Raw genomic sequence first — 18,085 nt, 5'->3', positions numbered from 1 at the left:
TAAAGAGCTTTGTAGAGCAACACCCCCATGTCATGTTGGACCAGTTGTGCTTGCAAGAGTCGGGCTGAAGGATTTACGAATGCTGACAGATAAACAGACTCTCTGGGTTTGGGCTGACAGCATTGCGTTGAGAAAGTGAGGTCAGAGGCCTGGAAGACCTCAGACAAAAAGTGCAAGTCAAGGAGAGAATAAAAAACAAAAGAAAGCAAAAAAAAATCAGTTAATTTTTGAACTAGTTGATGTATGCAGGTCACCTTTTCACAAGATGACATGTTCACTTCCTATAAGCCTGTTTGCTTACCCCCTCCATGCGTCTTGCTTCCTGCAGATTTTCCCAGGAAAGGGGAAAGATAACTTTGGAGGGTCAGCCACGTTGCCAGCTCTCCTGTGCTTTTCCAGAGTACCTTTCAAAGGGATGAATATCAGGTGATCTTGTACGGCTGTGGTCCTCCCTGGACCACAGCTTGCTTATCTCCCCTGTGGTGTCAGGAGCTATGCCATCCTTCTTGGTGACTCCACTGGTCTGGTCAGCACAAGCTGCCCATTGCGCAGCCACAGGGATGTCACTTTGCCATGAATATATGAGCAGTTCTGCGGGAAGGTGTTGCAACGTCCTTGGAAATGAAGAGCCCACAGTTTGAACTAGGGGTGAAAATCTCCACATCCTGTTCCAAATCTCCTGAAGCAGCCAGGGCTCATTCATTGGGGTTTGCACACTGTATCTCGGGTGATGGCATCAGGTACCTTTCCAGGTTCAAGTGGCCCTCTATGCATCCCATTCAATGTGCCCTTTTTAATGCACATGTAACTGTAGCAGACCCTTGAGCACCATCAGAGTGTGGAAGCTGATCCTGCAATAGGGGGGCTCAGTGAGGACAACACTGCAGATTCTGCCAAGCTCCCACAGCTCAGTTGGAGCTGCACTGTTGTCTTCACTGAGCCTAACAGTGGGTGTCCCTGCTCTGCTATACAGCAAACATGCCTTGATTAGCTGTTCTGGATAAAGCCTCTGCATTTATTCTGGTTGCTTTCTTCTCTTCCCATCAGTGATTTTGTGGAGTCCAGCATTTTGTGGCTCTCCAGAGCCTGATCATCTGGGACTGGTCAGGGGACAATGACAGAACTGTCTTCTTTTTCAGCCCTTTTCACAAATAAGCAACATGCTTGAAACATTTCTCCATTTGCTTATATCAGTGCATTGTGTCCTTCTGCTACAGCTTCTCCTTATTTTGAAGCACCTGCTCGTTCACATTCTTCTGTAACATGGATTGCATTATGAGAGCTACTAAATTTGGCATACTTTAATTAAGATCTGGGGGAGTAAAGGAAATGTGCCAGCCCTTGCAAGATTTAGATCAACAGCTGGGGAAAAAAAGTTTTGTTTCCAGCAGGAACATTGTGATAATTATGTTATTAATTCACAGTACCAAATAATAATAAACAATGATTATTGCTCTGCCCTGATACAGGGCAAAAGGTCAAAGTTTCTCAGTTTTCGTAAATAAGTGCTCTGCAAACAACATAGAAATGGGTCATCCAAACCATTTTGGTTTGTACTTTTTGAGATGCTTTATTTGGCTGATCATCTCACTGCATTTTTTTTACCATGTAAATATTTAACTGCAATTCATCCTGAAGCCAAGAGCAGAACTTTGTGGATGTTTTCAAAATGGGGTAAAAAACAAAGTCTTAAGGAATTGGTCAAAACTGAAAGAATTGGACATTTTCTAGCAACAACAGAATCTGAACAAAAAATAAACAACCTCCAGATCAGTTTTACTGATGGCATTTGCAAGCAGCAAATTTTCAGATGTGCCAATATTTTAACATTTTCATGCACCTGGCTAGGCAGAAAGGGATGGAGTTAAGCAAGGGCACTATCAGGGGGTCCTCCTCACAGGCTAGAGAGGGGACAAGGTGCTGCCTGCAGGAGGTTGGTGCAGTCTTGTACTTTCCCAAGACTGTTCATACAGGCACAGCTGTGTCCACTTCTGTTGGCTATTGAGGAGAGACATGTTGGGCCTCCATGACACCAGGGAGTGGACCGGGAAGTCCAAAGGTAATATTTGCAGAAACAGTTCACCATCTATGTGGTCCCTGCAAGAGCTTTTAAAAGGAGGAGGGACTCTGTTTTGCTGGGATAGCCAGTCAAAGCCTCTTGGCTAGGGTCAAATGTGCAGGAGAAGGATGCCATGATTGAAGACTGTCTCATGGCTCTCAACCTTAGTGAGCTTTAATGTTCAGGTGTATCCCTCAGGCCATACACTTGGCCACTGGAGAAGAGCTGCCCAGAAGCCCTTACCACAGGAAGCAGATTCTGCATGCAGAAGGGGTGCTTTCTATTGCTGTCCAGATTGGGAGACTTGTGTGCTATGCATGCTGGAAATGTCTTCCTAGACATTGTATCTGGAGCTGTAGTAATAAATAACAAATCACCTTCACCAGCCTAGAAGTATGAGACAGCTGAAAAAAAAAAAAAAAAGAACCATGAACACTGCATGCTTTCAGAGTTCTCCTGGTCACTGTTGCTGCCAGCAGCCTTATTTATGAGGAATCAGGACTCGGGGATGCCAGAGCGGAGCATGTGTCTTGACAGCTTGTATGCTAGTTTGGGAGGTGCCAGAGAGTGCTCATGTTCATGAGGGCTTCTTTTCTGTCACTTTTCCAAGTGCTGATTCACTAGTAAATACAGATGAAAAGCTTGAGTTGTCCTAGACACAGAGAAGACAGTTATCTACTGCCTTCTGCCTAGAAGGCTCTTCTCCCCACCCACGCTAGGCTGACTGCAGAGATCTGAAGATGGGCTATATGGTAGCTGTCGTGGCATCAAAGCTTCTTTGACACTTTTCTGTTTTACTTTTTCACTTCTCACCAATTCTTTCTCTGGGTTTTTATTTCCTTCCACAAATTTTCATGTAATTTTTGGTCTTTCCTTAATGGCGTACAGCTTCAGTCCCACACTGAAATTCCAGCCTTGGCTGACCTCTTGCAGGTGTGTACCTGACACAGTTTTAGCTCCATTCAGGCAAAGAACCTCTTTTGGAGGTGGGTAGGACATTGGCTTCATTCAGCAGCACCCTTGACGCCCTTTGGCGTCCTCACAACATACATGGAATCTCAGAACCCAAACAGACGGGCAGCACGTTGCAAGCTAAATTGGATACCCTTGAAGTTCAATACTATCAGTGGTGATGAGTAAACTTCAAAAAGGATTGTGAAGACACCTATTTTGGATGCCTTGTTCAAGCCACAGTGCAATCTCTTAAAGGTTTCTCCAAAATCATGCTTCCCTAGGGCTGTCCTTGTGAGTCTGCATCACCCAGCTGCCTCAGGTTTGTGCTCTTCGATTGCCAACAGGGCATCTTCTTCAGTCCGCTTCCCAGAACCAGCTCCCTCTGCTTCATCATGGGGACAGTCAACAAGCCTCATGTCTGATGATAACCTCTTGGGCTGGGCTTTGCTTGGGAGCTGGCTGAGCTCCCTAGTATTGAAACAACATTATGGGCATGTCTCCCTTTCCTGTGCTCCAAGACATCAACATCCAAGAATGAGAGAAGAGGGTGAATTTTTCAAAGATATTTGCCTGACCAGAGAGTCAAATTTCCAGTTTCAAAAGTGACTTGGATACTGAGAAATGTAAGTGTATAACTAGGGAGTTCAGTGAAGCCTTATGCAGAGCCATGCCCTGAAATTCTCCCCAAACAGTTTGGGGTGCACATGGAGGTGTTAGCATAGGTCCCAAAACCCAGATGCTGTATGGCACAGAAAACAGGTTTGGTCATGGGCAGTGAAGGTGCACCGGCTTTTTTTGCTCAGTGCAGACCTACCAAAACTGCAGTGAAAACCAGCAAGAAGTCAAGTGCCAAAGCCACACCAGTCATGCAGGGCCTTCCAAAGTTTTCTTCTGTGAGGGGGACAGCGGGTGAAATGTCCCCTGGACATGGGGCACCCTGCCTCGGAGAACTGGGAAATGCATTCTTTATGGGACAAGTTTGGAGCTGTGGGGGTGTTGAGGTGGACAAGGACAGTAGATGGGATGGAGAGATTATCCAGCCTTTTATTGGCTGTATCTTCTTGGATCATGCTGGATTCAGAGGTGTATCTGCAGGTCCCCTGCAGGCATTCAGCACTGAGGCTCAGGCTGCCTCTGGAGTGCCAGCAGGCTGTCCCACAGGTGGATGGCTTCCTTTAGGAGCCTGTGCCAGTTGTGTATTAGTGTGTCAGCAAATGCCTCGGTCTTCCCCCCAGTGAGTGCTCATGCAAGTCTCCAGGTGGGGATTAGATATCAGTGCACTGAGGGAATGGTGCCAGCAACGTCCATTGCCACAGATCTTTGCACCCTGGCCTGCCTTGTGCCCAGCCACATCGTCCCTTCCCCAGATCTCAGCAGAATCTCACCTTTCCCGTCTGGAGAGGAGCCCTCCAGCTTGGAGAAGCTGGTATCCTTGCAGGCCTGACAGGTGGGCTGGTGTACCCTTGGTCTGTACAGCTGGTGCAGCTGATGAGAGCCCCTAGCATTCCCTCACATGTCATGATTCTGAACTGCTGGCCCAAATCAGTGTGTGTCTGTGATGAGGGACAACTATTAAAAATCAAGGTTTTCTGGTCATAATGAATGGGGAAGACTTTCTAATTTCTACCTCTTCCTCTGAAGGGAACTAGATAGTTGCTGAAAAACCTGTCTGTATTCCCTTAAGCAAGGAGAAAAAAACAAGAATTCATCTCTCTTCCTGACTTTTTTTTATTGCCACTGGAGTTGCAAATCTGTAACGTGCCATCTAAATATAAATCTGTCAAGAACGACAAATGCTGCCACAGCCCTTGAGCAACAGCACAGAATTAATCTGCCAACAAGCTTTAGAACTGCAAAGCTTTGGTCATATTGAACATCAAACCCATCCATTTCTCATCCCCTTTGCTGTGTCCATAGCCTGGGAGCAGGCATTAGTGTACCTTTGGGAGGCATGAAAGGGTCAGATCTGCACTGCCCACGCGGGGCTGGCAGCAAGCTTGTGGGACCCAGACCTGCCCTGCTTCACCCCACCACATGTTGGTGGGGACCAGTCATCTGATGCTCTGCCAAGGCCCTTCTAGTTGCTTGCTGTCCTTCACAGTGGACTGGCAGGGAGCTAAGCCATTGACCTCGGGCTCGGGCCTCTGGTTCACAACCATTTTGCTGAGGTGCCTTTCAGTCCCTTCTTTGCTGACCAGCTGGGGCCAGCCAAACACTGAGGGACAGTGTGATCTTGTGGGTGGCATCTGAGAGCAAGGGAGATCTGATATGTCCCACTTACCCTGGGAAGTTGGAAAAGAGATGTTAAGATTCTAGCTATAATGATAAAAAACCCTCTTAAGCTCAGAGGAAAGAGAGGTCAGTTGAGGAAGGAGGGAGGGGGTTGTGGGACAGGTAGGTAATAGCTCGAAGAAAGCTAGGGATAACTTTGAGGGACTGTCCAAGGAGGCCAGAAGAAAAGATGTGAAGTGAGGGAGAGAGATAAGTGCCTGGGAGAGAGGCATCTGACCACCCACAGCCAAGCTCCCACCGTTTCCCAGGTTCATCCACAGCCGCGGTGGGTCACAGTGCAGAGGATGCCAGTGCTGCTGCTACACAGTGTGTGGTTCCACAGCTCCTGCTGCACCCCCAGCCATGTCTCCATGCTCCCCAAACCTGGCTCAGCATGGGAGCTGTTCCGGGGAGCTTACTCAAGAGCATGTAAGTGCCTGGTGGCCCTTGTCTGCAGGGCACTGTCCCTGCCACTGCAGCACTGTGATAATGTATAAGCAGCGCCCCGTGAGCTGGCACATCTCAGCCCATCAGGTAACGTTGGTGGCGATAGCCTGAGAGTCTCGCAGTTGGGCAGCATGTGAGACCTGTTCAGTTTGGCTTTCTTCTCTGTCCCTGTCTCTCTGTTAATACAGAGACTCTGTACACGCTTTCTGCCTAACCGCAACATAACCCCTTTCCCTGGAACATCCCGCAGGTACCTCTGGGGCAGTAACAGGAAGGCGCTTGCCATACGCAATGCTCTCTGTCATCTGAGTAGCTGCTCGCCGCTCTGTGGTGCCTCTTGCCAGTCTTGTCTAGATAGCATCTCCAAGGAGAGTCTCTGAAAGTAGCATCCAGCCCATCTCAGTCTTCCTGCCAGCTGGTGCTTCTAGCAGGTGAGAAGGAAGTAGGCAGGCAGAGGAAGGAAGGAGGGGTTTGGCTGATGGCTTGAAGACCCAGGCCAAAAACAGAGCTGGAATGCTGATGTTGCAGGTGCCTGGTTAAAGCAAAGCAAAGAGTAAATATGCGCGTAAAGCCTTTATTTTTCCATTCATCACAATGCACTTTTTATTTCTGACCTTAGCCTCAAGAATGGTGCCAGACATGTTCTGTGATTTCTCCCCTTTTCCCCTCCAGATGTCCAAACGGATTCTTCGGACAGAGATGTTTGGAGAAACTGCCTTTGCGATTGTACATGCCAGATCCTAAGCAAAGTATGTTTGAAGACAAACAATGCACCACGCTACTTAAAACCTCCCGGGCACAGCGGTGGATGTAGAGTGGTCTAGTCAGGGATGGCTCTTGGTGTCAGCTTTGGGCTAGGGCTTAGGGATGCAGGTAAGGGTGAAGGCTGAAAGCTGATGGATAGGACTCATGGAAGGGATCAGAAGGGGCCTCAGTTCAGTCTGTTTGGGTGTCATTTTGCTATCTTGTTTCTCTCTCTCTGGTTTTCTTTCTTTCGGTAGGTGTCCGATCGAATTCACAGGAGACCGGTGTCAGCATTTCGCAATGGTCAGCTTCTCCAGTATGTCTCTTTCTACTTCTTTCTCTCCCTGGTTATTGTAGCTCTGTGTTGTGTCCTTAAAGCAGGTTCTTCTGTTCTCCAAGAGCCCTCTTCCTGTCTTGTGCACTCCCAGCTCTGCTTGGCCCTAAGAGGAGCTGTGATCGTGTTCAAGAGGAGAATCGGGGCTCCTGTCATCTCCCCATTTGTTAGAATGGGTTCTGCTTTCATTTCTGATTGAATGTAATGTTGCTTGCTCTTTTCATGCAAAATGCAAATAAGGCACAAGGTTATGTGGTGTGCTGTGTGAGAACAGTCTGTGTGGTAAGCTCTACCTGCTAGCATTACTGTCTCAAGATGGGCTATGACGTGCAGTGCAAGAGATGTACCTTTTCCCATGGCTCTTGTGAGGGGGTGTGTGAGTCTCTTTGTATGAACTGAGAAAACCATGGGGGAGGGCTGTAGTGAAACTTGCCCTGAGGTGAGGATGCTAAACCAAGCATCCATGCTGTTCAGGTGAGATGGTTGGAGGCTGGTTCATAGGCAGGTCCTGGAGCTTGGCAGGAAGGCTGGACGGGGCACACATGCATGCCTGGAGCCCCAGAGATTGGTCACACTGGTGGCTGCCACTGTCCCAGGGCTTCCCATGCCTCAGTGCCATGCCAGATATGGGCTAAATCTGCTGACTGGGCATCTCAGACCATATCCCTCCTCGATACAGAGATGTTCGTGTCTCTCCTAAGGGGCTGGACAACCTTGCATATGGGGTTGTGTCTAACAACAGTGACTGATCCTTTAACCTCATATTCAGTAGGTGTAAATATCCCACTGATGCTGGGACACAGTCTGAAGAGCCTTTGCGCTTAATGCTTCCCAGTGTCTAGTTTCCAGTTCCTACAGTCTCTAGGTCTCCAGTGATGCCTCGCTTATAGATATCACCAGTTCATTTTGTTCAAGGCAGGTAACTTCTCTGGGTCCATATTCAGTGTCCCAGCATCGGTGGGATCCTGGTCTGGGCAAGGACTGACCTGAAAGGAGGTGCAATTACAGCGCAGGGCATCACCCATGGTGACCCTCTGTGTGACCCATCCTGCCTCCATGCTGGCTGTGCGGACCACCACAAATGGTGATTTTACAGAGGCTTTTTAAAAAGAGCCACAAAAGAGGCTTTAATTAGAGGGAACCAGAGGAGAAATGCCTCTCCATGATGACTCTTTGATTGCCAGTACCCCTTCTCCCATGCTCTGTAAGAAATCCAGCAGCCCTCCTCCTGAACTGGCAGTAGCAGGAGCCTCATTAGCACGTGCTAATAGCCGGCAAGCCTCCCATTAGTCTCCCTTCTGCAGAGTATACAGACAAGAAGCAAATGGGCTTTGTGAGGCCCCTGGGACAACTTGATGTTTTTACATTGCCTTTTGTTCCAAATTGCCTTCCAAAGTTGAAACCTCCATTGATTTATTTTCAGACTAAAACATCCAAGTAAGCTCTTTTTAAAATGACAAAACAAAGCATTCTGTTTTGATCTTTAACCTGATGCAAAAGTGTTCCCTTTCCACTTTTAAGCCTGTGGTATCAGGGATCCCTGCTGCAGACAGCAGTGGGATGCTCACCTGACGCAGCTGATTTGTAGCATGCTTCATGGTGTGGTGTCCAACTGGCTTAAACGTTATTGTTGCCATGCTGCAAAACCGACACGGGTGAAAATGAGTTTTATGTCAGGAAAATGCCTTTTCAGAACATTAATGGCAAGAGTAAATGGCATGTGTTTTTTCCCCGGCCTGCAGAGTGCTGCTTTTTATGGGAATGAGATTTGTTTAAATTTTATTCATGTGTTAGAGGAACAATGCCAACTTTAAAGCTGACACATGTACATTTCCTTAACTCAATTCTGCTTTAACCGCAGTATAGTAAGGTAAAAACAGCTTAACAATCCAGGTTACCTGTCTGAACTTGGATAAAAATCATCTAAGATGATGATTCATGTATGTTTATAGCTGTTTTCACTTTCAGGTCATAGTTGGGTAATACATGTAACAGCAACACTGCAGAAAAGCATGCACTGAACTTGGTGTTCTTCTGAATAGGAAAGGCATTTTACTTGAATCTGGACTCTGCAAATGCTTACTTTCTAGTTTAATCAATAATTAGGGCACAGTAGAAGTTACTGCTGCTCTGTAATTCACTCAGTACTTCATCCCATATGGGTTCTGACAGGTCAAAAGCTGAAACAGATTAAATGAGGTTCAGGAATTTCCACTGGAAATAAAATAACTCTGTCCTGATTTATGTTTTGAGAACACTGCCAGAACTTGACATATACTTAAACAGTAAATAAGGATGCCTACACTGGTGTTGTTTTAAATGCATTTGGGGTATTTTAGGTTTTCAGGCCTAGATCAGAACCTTCTGATACTTTAACATAAATACTAAATATTGCAATATGACTTTTAGTACGTATATCCCGTGGCTGAGTGAGAGTCCCTGCAAAGGGGACTAAATTTAAGATGCTGTTCTGAAAAGATATAGCAGATACTTTGCCAAATTTGGGGCACAGATGGAGATGGTGCAGCATCCCAGCATCATGCCAGATGTTGTGTATCTTTCTTCTGCTAGCAGCTTCCTATCTCACCAGTTTAAATGCTCATTCAGGTTTTGCTCAGGTAAAACTCGCCACATTCTCTAGGAGTCCGAACTGTCTTTGTCTGTTTGACAGGTAGCTCTGGAGGTTTGTTTTTCTTTGATTGTCTAAAATACCTGCTAGACCACTGCATTTATGAAGATGCAAATTAGATTTATTTAGAAAGGTTTTCTTGCATGTGATGTCTCTCTGTGTTGCTGTTACAACCATATAATCAAGGGACTACTTCCAGACATTTTAGGTCTATACCCTTGCTGCTTGAAAATGAAGAGGAAATGTTAAAGCTTGAGGGTTTTTTTTTTCTGTTATGCTCACACTGTTGCTATTTTCTAACAGATTGTACAGAGGAGCTCGCTAGGAGTTGTATATAGCATTTGCTTTTGGTGGGAATTTGCAACAGCAGAATTCAAGCAAGTATCTCGGTGGTTGGTTCCTATCTGCTTATAAGGAGTTTACATTTTATTTTGCTTGCATTCTAACACAGATGTAATGGGAAATGTGTTGAGATACTGCAGAAAAGAAGTGAAGCATGCTAAAACAGCTACTTAGCTGAGAAAAGGGATGTGTAGTGCAGACAGCATCGCTCTGGCCTGGCGAGGTGCCACTGCTGAGCAGGGTTGTTGGACCTGACTGCACCGGCTCTCTGAGCCTGCCTTCACACTAAGCCTGCACTCATCTAAGCCTCTCATGTTCTGTTTTCTAGCAAAGCTCATGCCACAAGGAGATCTAAGGCAGCCCATTTATTTTGCACAGCAGTGGCTAGGTATGTGCAGATAGTTGGCTACCGCCAGTCAGCAGACAGATGATAACCGGCTAAATGGCAGCAACACAGATGAGAGCCTTTGAGACACTGACACACAGTAATCCCACCTCCAGTAAGTATGGGCAAAGAAAACTTAAAAGCTTTAGCCTGTTTATCCTAGGTGAGTTTAGGGCAATATGACAGATGCCTCTCCCACATTCATCAGAACAGAAAACCTACCAGAAGAAGGAAGGAGAGATGTCAGAGCAAACAATTGTGCATTCACTAAGATTATAATAGTTGAAAGGTACATATCTGAGAAGAAAAAGATGTCCAGACTTAAGCCTGGTTAGATCCCTTGTGTCTGTACAGTATTTCACTGATCTCAGTTGGTCTCTGCACACGCCTTCATCCACGCATAAGGAATTGGCTGATGGGTCAAGGTTAGTGGATCATGTCGTCTAGGGTTTAACTAACCTGCAAGAGGAAAGCCTTACAGAGGCTGTGCAATATAACTGAGGCACGTTAAAGAAACATTTAAAGCAGTTTTAATTTAAACTGAAGGAGAATTAATGGCAGTGAACAGAGGGGACCGTGATTGTCTGCAATTACTATATAAAACGGGAATGTCCTGGCAGGTGAGAATATAAAGGATTATTTCCATGGGTGATGAGTCATTAAATCATCCTACTAAATTTTTTTTCACATCAAGGTCTTCATATTTCTATGTCTCCATACAATTGCCATTGCAGATATAATTAATATATATACTGCATTGTACATATGATGGTAAAGTCATCTTGTCCACTAGTTCCAGGAGTTAGATCTTGCAGTTATGATATAACTCCAATGAAACCAGAGGGCGGGGAGATCCTAACTCCAAAATATGATCTAAAGCAGGAATCCTCCCCGATCCTGGCCATGGGGGTTGTGATGTGCAGGCAAGGAGTAACCAGCCATACTGGAAATCTGAGCTCACATCATGAGCTTGTCTTCTGACCCCTATCCTCCCTGCTCCCTGCTTTGCAGCAATAGTGCAGCCAGACACTCATTATTTTTTTTCAGTGGGCTTTTAGAAATTTGTGTTAGAGGTCTGAGTCCAAATTCATACCCCAGGCTTCCTTCATAGTCACCCAAGTTTTGGCAACCAAAGAGGAAGCATTTGTCTAATTGAGCTCCAGTGCTGCCACAAGGATGAGATGTCTCATTCTCCAAGGTGCTGAGGGTGATGAGTACAAACTCAGAGGTTTAGCTGTTGGATGGCTCCCCCAGGACCCTGGTACAGGTAGTACCTGAAGAGTCACAGATCACAGGTGTCTCTGCATGGCTGTCCATGCACTAGTGAGAACAGAATTTTAACACATCAAACAGTTGATGCACAGCCTGAATTAATCCATAGCATTAGTATCCTGGGAGCATTTAGCTTTTGCCATCAGATCTTCATCTCTACTGGTACACATGGGTAAAAATTCAGCAATATCACAAAAGAGTCAGGAAGTCTTTCTAGTACGAGAGCTTCTGGGTGGTACTGGAGACTCACCCAGTTGACAGCTGTCTCCTGGGTCCAGCTTCAAAGACACAATGATGGCTTGCAGCTCTTTGCAGAAGACAAAAGCATGTCCAAAATCATCCTTCCTCTTAAGAAAGTCTTTTTAAAAAAAAAGCTGTTCTGGCACCTGTATTTCATAGCTGCTCTTCTACATCAGATCACAATCTAGCTCTGTCTTCTCTCTCCTACAAGAAACTTTTCTGGTCTTTGTAAAGCCCTGCTGGAAGTTTCAAGTAATTTGCCAGTCTTTGGACTGGCTGATTGTAAAGGTTTTGTAAAACATGTTGGCAGCTATTTCACTTCTGGTGGGGCCAAGATACTAAAAGTTAAACATTGTGAGTGAGAACGTTTATACCTTGCCTAAGTCGGCACATTTGGATCCTTTCACTTGCAGTTTATGGAACAATTTAGAAATTTGGGATGATTTTTTGTGTTTATGCTTGTCTCTTGACTGTGGAATCTGAAATTTCATCTTAACTTTGCTATTTATTCATCACCCAAAATAATTGTCACTGATCCAGAGGAAAATACCATACCATTCATCTTCTTGTTAGTGAAACATTTTCATTTTCTACTTCATGACCTAACTTTAGTTGAAGTCTGTAGCCTGCCTGTAAAAATCCTGGAATAGAGCTGACATTCATATACAATGTAATCTAGCATATTCTCCATTTTTACCCCATATTTCATTCTTGGTTTCTTTACAGATTGACTTTTAATTCATAGTTGGAGTCTTCCTACTGGTCTGCCTTGGAAGCACAGAGTAGCATTTTCTGCTGTCCATTGGGGAGAGCAGGTTTTCTCTTCAACTTTGGGGTCCCCTAAGATTCAGGCATCAAATCCTTTTTCTGAAGGGGAGGAAGGCACTTGCTCTTTTTGCATGTACTCAGTGTAGTGATCTGGAAACACAATGGAGAAGGGCTTGAGCTGAGAAATCAGTCTTGCAGTCACAGACTATCTGGTCAACTCTGCTTGCAGTGGGCGCTGATATGAAAGTGTATCCTGACTTCCCTGCTTGATATGTCTCCCAGGACTCCCTGACTGTAGCCATCAACGTTTGGTGTGATGGGTCTGGCTCCTGATCGATTTGCCGTGTGGCAGGACATTTCCCTGGCATAGGCATTATAGATTCCTTACAACAATAGATGATGAATATGGGTATTTCTAGAGATGAGAACCACCATCTGTTCTTAAGCATCCACCACACCATCACTGGGTGTGATCTATGTAATGATCTCATCAACATGATTCCTGCCCTATCATAACACATTTCCTGCAGATCGGATGTCTGGGTCTTCCTATCAGTCATTCTTGCCAAGGAAATTGCTTTCATAGAGCCTTTCCAGCCAGAAAAGCATAAACATTTCTATTTGCAGTGTCTGCATCAGGCTCTCTGGGCTGGAAACAGAATTGCATGTTCCCACAGTGGCACGCGAACTGGCTCCATCCCTGCTGACTAAACCGCCGTGGAAGCAGAGTGGTGCAGGCTCACTGGGTGAGAGCCTTCTCATTTTTCTGAGGGATGGTCCCGTTCATTCTGAAGTCACCAGGCTGCAGCCAGAGGAATGTTGTTCATCTGACATGTAAAAGTGACCTTTCTGACAGCTGGTTTCTGGACGCTTGCTCCTCACACCAAGGTGCAGTGTCCCTGTGGGCAGAAGGACAAAGGTACCACTTCAAGCTCTTCTGGAAAGGCCTAGATCTGAATTTCAGCTTCTCTGTTCACTTCAATTCAGCAGTAGTTTTCTACCTGTTGATTGCGATATGAAAATGATAAGTGCAAGAATACTATTTCTTACCTATTTTTCTGTTCCCTCCTCCACCTCTTACCCATCTGAATCCTAAACCAACGCTTAGCAACATTTTAAATTCCACAGAGATATTCTGCAGCTTCCTTTCAATGGCACAATAACCACTGACCACTTAATTACAGGGTGATGACTATGCTGTGGTGTGGCTGGGTAATTACAGGGCTTTTGTGGTTTATCATAACAGGGTTATTCCTCTCCCCTGGACAGCAGTACAGGTTACCCTTTGGGATCTCTTAAATTGCACGCTAATCCACAGCAACTTGCTAATTCTCGATCGTTATGTATCTGGACTCTTGAGGCCTAACAAATTATTTTTATTGATACAGTACTGGAGAAGCGAAATAGCTGTGCAGCTTATTGAAAGTTTGCAGACTCTGTACTTGGAGATCCCACTTGGAAACTGCCCAGCCCTTAGCACCAGCACAGGGTTCTCTGTCCCCAGCATCACCGGACTGTCTTGCATTGCTCCCTGTACCCCCTGGGGGAAGCCCGGATATATAATTTATTACCAACAGTCTGTCTTACTGGTCCTCAGATGTTAATCCTCCACTTTGTCTCATGCACTGGAGTGTGCTCTGTGAGTGACCCAGGTAGCCCTCTAGGGTTACCATCTGTGCCTGGGGGCAATAATGCATGCAGTAGTGAAACATCTTAATGACGTTCTTGGGCAGCCTGAAGTCCACCTGACCACAGAACCAGTTTTCACCGCTGTTTGCTGAAGTCTTTTATCCTTCTTAATCATCCTATAAATCTACAGTTCAGTGAGAGCCATTTTGTCTGGAGATGTTCCTCCTATAAGGATATTTTAGATAAGATGGTTTTGTCTGTTCATCTTTTAAAACAGGTAAAACACATTATAGAGAGAAACATGGTCACAAAGTCACTGCAGATCAAATAAGTGTAACATTTTGTCTTCTGTCCAATGATCAGAAAAAAGTCCACCACAAAATTTGACAGACAGTGGGTCCACAGAGTGCCCACCCTACTGGTAGCACCTAAGTCCAACTGAATTTTTTCTTTCAGTCCACATCAGCTGAATGCCAGCCTTCGGGGGACTTGAGTGTAAGGTCCATCTATCACTCGACTCTTCAGCAAGCCCTGCTTTGAACAGCTGAGTGGTACCAATCTGGGTGATGGCATTCAACCTGAATTCCCTGTAGATGTGCTTCAGCTGAGATGAAGAGTGTGAAAATTAAACATTTTTGTTATCTTTTTCATACTTCTTCACTTTTCCCCTTCCTCAGCTCTCCCATGCTTGCTGCCTTTCTCTGTTGGACAGCCTTCTGCCATACATACTGTAGTTAGGTATTTGAACATTTCCAAGCTGCTGGTCCAGCCTCCTTTAGGATCAAAACAGAAAAGCCTAGCTTAGCTTTTAGGTGAAAAAATAACATAAATACTGCAAAGTAATGCCTTAAAGAGGCCAATAGTTACTGTTTCCTTAACCCTGATGGCTGCACTGGGAAGAATGGGTTCTATCTTAAGTCCAACATTTTCAGAAAGGTTCAGCAGGCGCATTTGGAATGAGATCTTCCAAAAAACATGTCCCCACTTCAGGTAGTCTGGGGAGTCTCACAGCAGTTCAGGGTGCTCAGCCCTAGCTCCTTGCCATGACTAGGAAGCACGTGTGGAGTTCAGACAGAAGACTGATGGTGTGAGAAAAATAATACACCCGTTTTCTCAGCCTAAAGCTACCTGTAATTTATTTGCATGGTAGCCTTTGGCTATATTGCTTCCAGAGGAGCTTGTCCTATGGGAGCTGGAGAGTGCTACTGTGCTCCGTCAGCGCTCCTGGCATGTATCATTTTGTCTCTGCAGATGGGATTCATCCATGTAATGTTAGCTACCCCAAAGGGTCGCTCTGCCACAAGCCTGGGGTGCAGTACACCCCATTGTAAGCACTGCTGTCAGCACGGAGTGAATCACTGTCTGGAGGAGCTGGAGGACTTACCTGGACCTGATGCCTCCCTCTGTATGATTAGTGGCCACAGAGGAGGCTGTTGCCCAAGGGTTTCTAGGCATCCTCAGAAGCCGAGTCTGCCAGACTGCCAGTCTAACGAGGAGGGTAAAATGCAGGTTGACTTAGCTGTGGCAGGACACAGTGCAGGTGCTACATGTCATGCTAAGCATCTTCTCCACCTAGCAGCAAATATAACTCAAAGCTTTTAAAGATGTATTACTTTTCCTTATCAACCTCTTAAAAAAGCAAAGGAGACTTTCAAACATGGTATGCAGTCAGGAATATCTTTTGCTCCAGACTAAAATAAGTTGTTGTCTCTAGGAGAAATTTTGATTTCTCAAACATGGCTGCTACAGCAAGTGGTATATTATTGATATAAAATAGGCACACACTATGTGGTAAGCCATGTTTGTGAAGATGATACCCCTCTGCTGAATGCAGAATGATTACATTTTGAAGCAACGTTTTCCGTGGAGCTGGGGTCATCTCAGTAGCCTCTAGATTGTAACATATGAATAGTTTTGAACAGTTTGTTCTTTAGAGACAAACCCTCCAAATCCCAGCCTATTCTTGAAGTGTCTTCTCCTTCAGTGTCCCAGCACAGAAGGCAACACCTGCCCAGACTGGGAACAACTCCTGAGCAGGGGGAGAGTTCAGTTACAGGTGATACCAAAGCAATTTCTGTAGCCTGAAATGATGATAGAGGGTTGTTGAGTAGCCATGGACATCAGATGCAGGAGTATAGGCTGGGGCAGGGCTTCCTCTATCTGCAAAGCTACCAGTGGGTTTGTAGGTAGCAGCAGGCACATACATTCCAGCTGCTACACGGTTGCATGGTTTGTCTCCTGCTGAAGAAACCTGTAGCTAAGATCCAATGAGCCAGCTGGCTGTATCTGCTCCGTGGGGCTGGGGAGCCAAAAGAAACTGCAGTTCTGATGTGAGAGGGACAGTGGGAAGTTCCTCAGGTCCTGCCCACCACCTCCGTTTGCACAGGCATTTCTGAGGAAGGGGGGGGCAGGGGCAAAGTTTTGAATTGCACCCATTTGTAGCTGCACTTGTTGCAGCAAATCGTCCTGGAACAGGGAGGAAATGTGGCCCTACAGGCAGTATACAGCTATCAGATGGATCAATAGCGTAGATATATAGATGACATTTAATGTATCTCTGCATGCATTTATCATAGTGTCAGGTGAAACTGTGTGTGTAATTGTAATGTTCCTTAGGAATAGGTCAAGGCTAGATGTGATAACTGAGAGGTTTAGGACAAATGGATTCCATCCAGTTCTCTGCTGCTCACCACATTGTGTCTGTCACTGCAGCTTGTACAAAACGACTGTGAAACACACGGTAGAGTTTGCTGTTCCTTTTGCACAACTGTGAGAAGTGAAGCAGAGAGCAGCCAGGTTTTGTGACCTTTAAATTATACCAAATTTAAAACAACCCAACCCTACCCAAACCCCGTCCCCCCAAAAAAAGCCCAAATGTCAGCATTGATTTGAAGAGAAGAACCTGCTTTAGAAAACATGTTTACATGTTTCGTAATAATTAGTGCTAATTTCCCACCACCTAAATTTTGAACAGCATTGCAAAAGAAAGCAAATATTTCTGTGCAGCAAAAAGCAGTTCCTATGGAAAATGTAGTACATAAATCTGGACCCCTCCAAGCTGCAAATAATCTTGTGTGTATCATGATTGGGAACAGCAGAGCTCACTTTTGTGCACAGTGGTAAGTATGGAGTACTTTAATGTTTTTGTAAGAAAAACTATCTTCAGGTGAGGCCGGTACCAGGAAAATTACTAAAACTGAGGGTACCTGTTATGGATAACTGTGCTGTTGATTCATCAGGCAAACTCCTTTGCTTAGTGTTATCTCTGCAAGATGAATTGCAATCTTACTTGTAATGAATGTGAATCTGAAAGCAGATGCTCCAATCTGTGCTTTTTTCAGCATGCTTGTTGTTTCTAAAACAATGCAGAACCACAGTAGAAGTGAAATGTGAAGATCAGAGACTTGAGGGAAACTTCCAGTGCAATTTGCACTCTTAAATCTGCAAGGGATTCATTGCCTCACCCAGGCAACTAATCACTTGCAGTATCCGTGGTTCAGCTGCAGATCCGTACTGCCAAGAGCAGTGCTCACACGATTGACATGCTGTCAGGTGATTTACAGGCAGTGCTGCCAGATGACGCTGTGCATCCAAGACCAGACTTGAGGTCATGGGCAGCAGAATCGTGCTGGCAGGCCCACATATCTGTCTGCCCAGCACACTTCTTTGGTGCACAGGCCCCCGGGCAGAGAGGGGCGTGTGGAACCATGCAGGGCATATTTTGCCTATAGAAAGTGAATGAATGTTTTTTACCAGGTTCATGCAGCCACTATGTGTTTTGACCTGTTAGGAGTTGTTTCAGAACAAGTGTACATTTTTTTGCCTTTCTTCCCCCACCCCCACCCCCAGCCTAAACTGTGAATTCCATATCAGGTACTAACAAACATAGCTCATCTCAAAAGAATTCATAATTAACTAAAAGAATTCATAATTAACTTCCACTGCAATTTGTTTGGGTCTTTCTTTACATAAGATATGAGCTCTGGTGGGAATTTGAAATGCTCTGAAGCA

At 45.4% G+C, this 18,085-nt stretch overlaps 1 protein-coding gene across 1 annotated transcript in view; it reads left to right on the top strand.

Annotated features, from left to right (window-relative positions):
* LOC119152173 (pro-neuregulin-2, membrane-bound isoform-like) overlaps positions 1-18,085 on the top strand; it is a 90,493-nt gene that overhangs the window by 58,479 nt on the left and 13,929 nt on the right. The window contains exon 6 of the mRNA XM_037397055.1: positions 6,733-6,791. Within this exon, the coding sequence (XP_037252952.1) occupies positions 6,733-6,791 (59 nt within the window). The remainder of the gene's footprint in view (positions 1-6,732; positions 6,792-18,085) is intronic.

The sequence above is a fragment of the Falco rusticolus genome, chromosome 8, assembly GCF_015220075.1.
Source record: "Falco rusticolus isolate bFalRus1 chromosome 8, bFalRus1.pri, whole genome shotgun sequence".
In the NCBI taxonomy this organism is placed as follows: Eukaryota; Metazoa; Chordata; class Aves; order Falconiformes; family Falconidae; genus Falco; species Falco rusticolus.
Note: the sequence above shows the minus strand (reverse complement) of the source record. Positions and strands in the feature narration are given on the sequence as shown.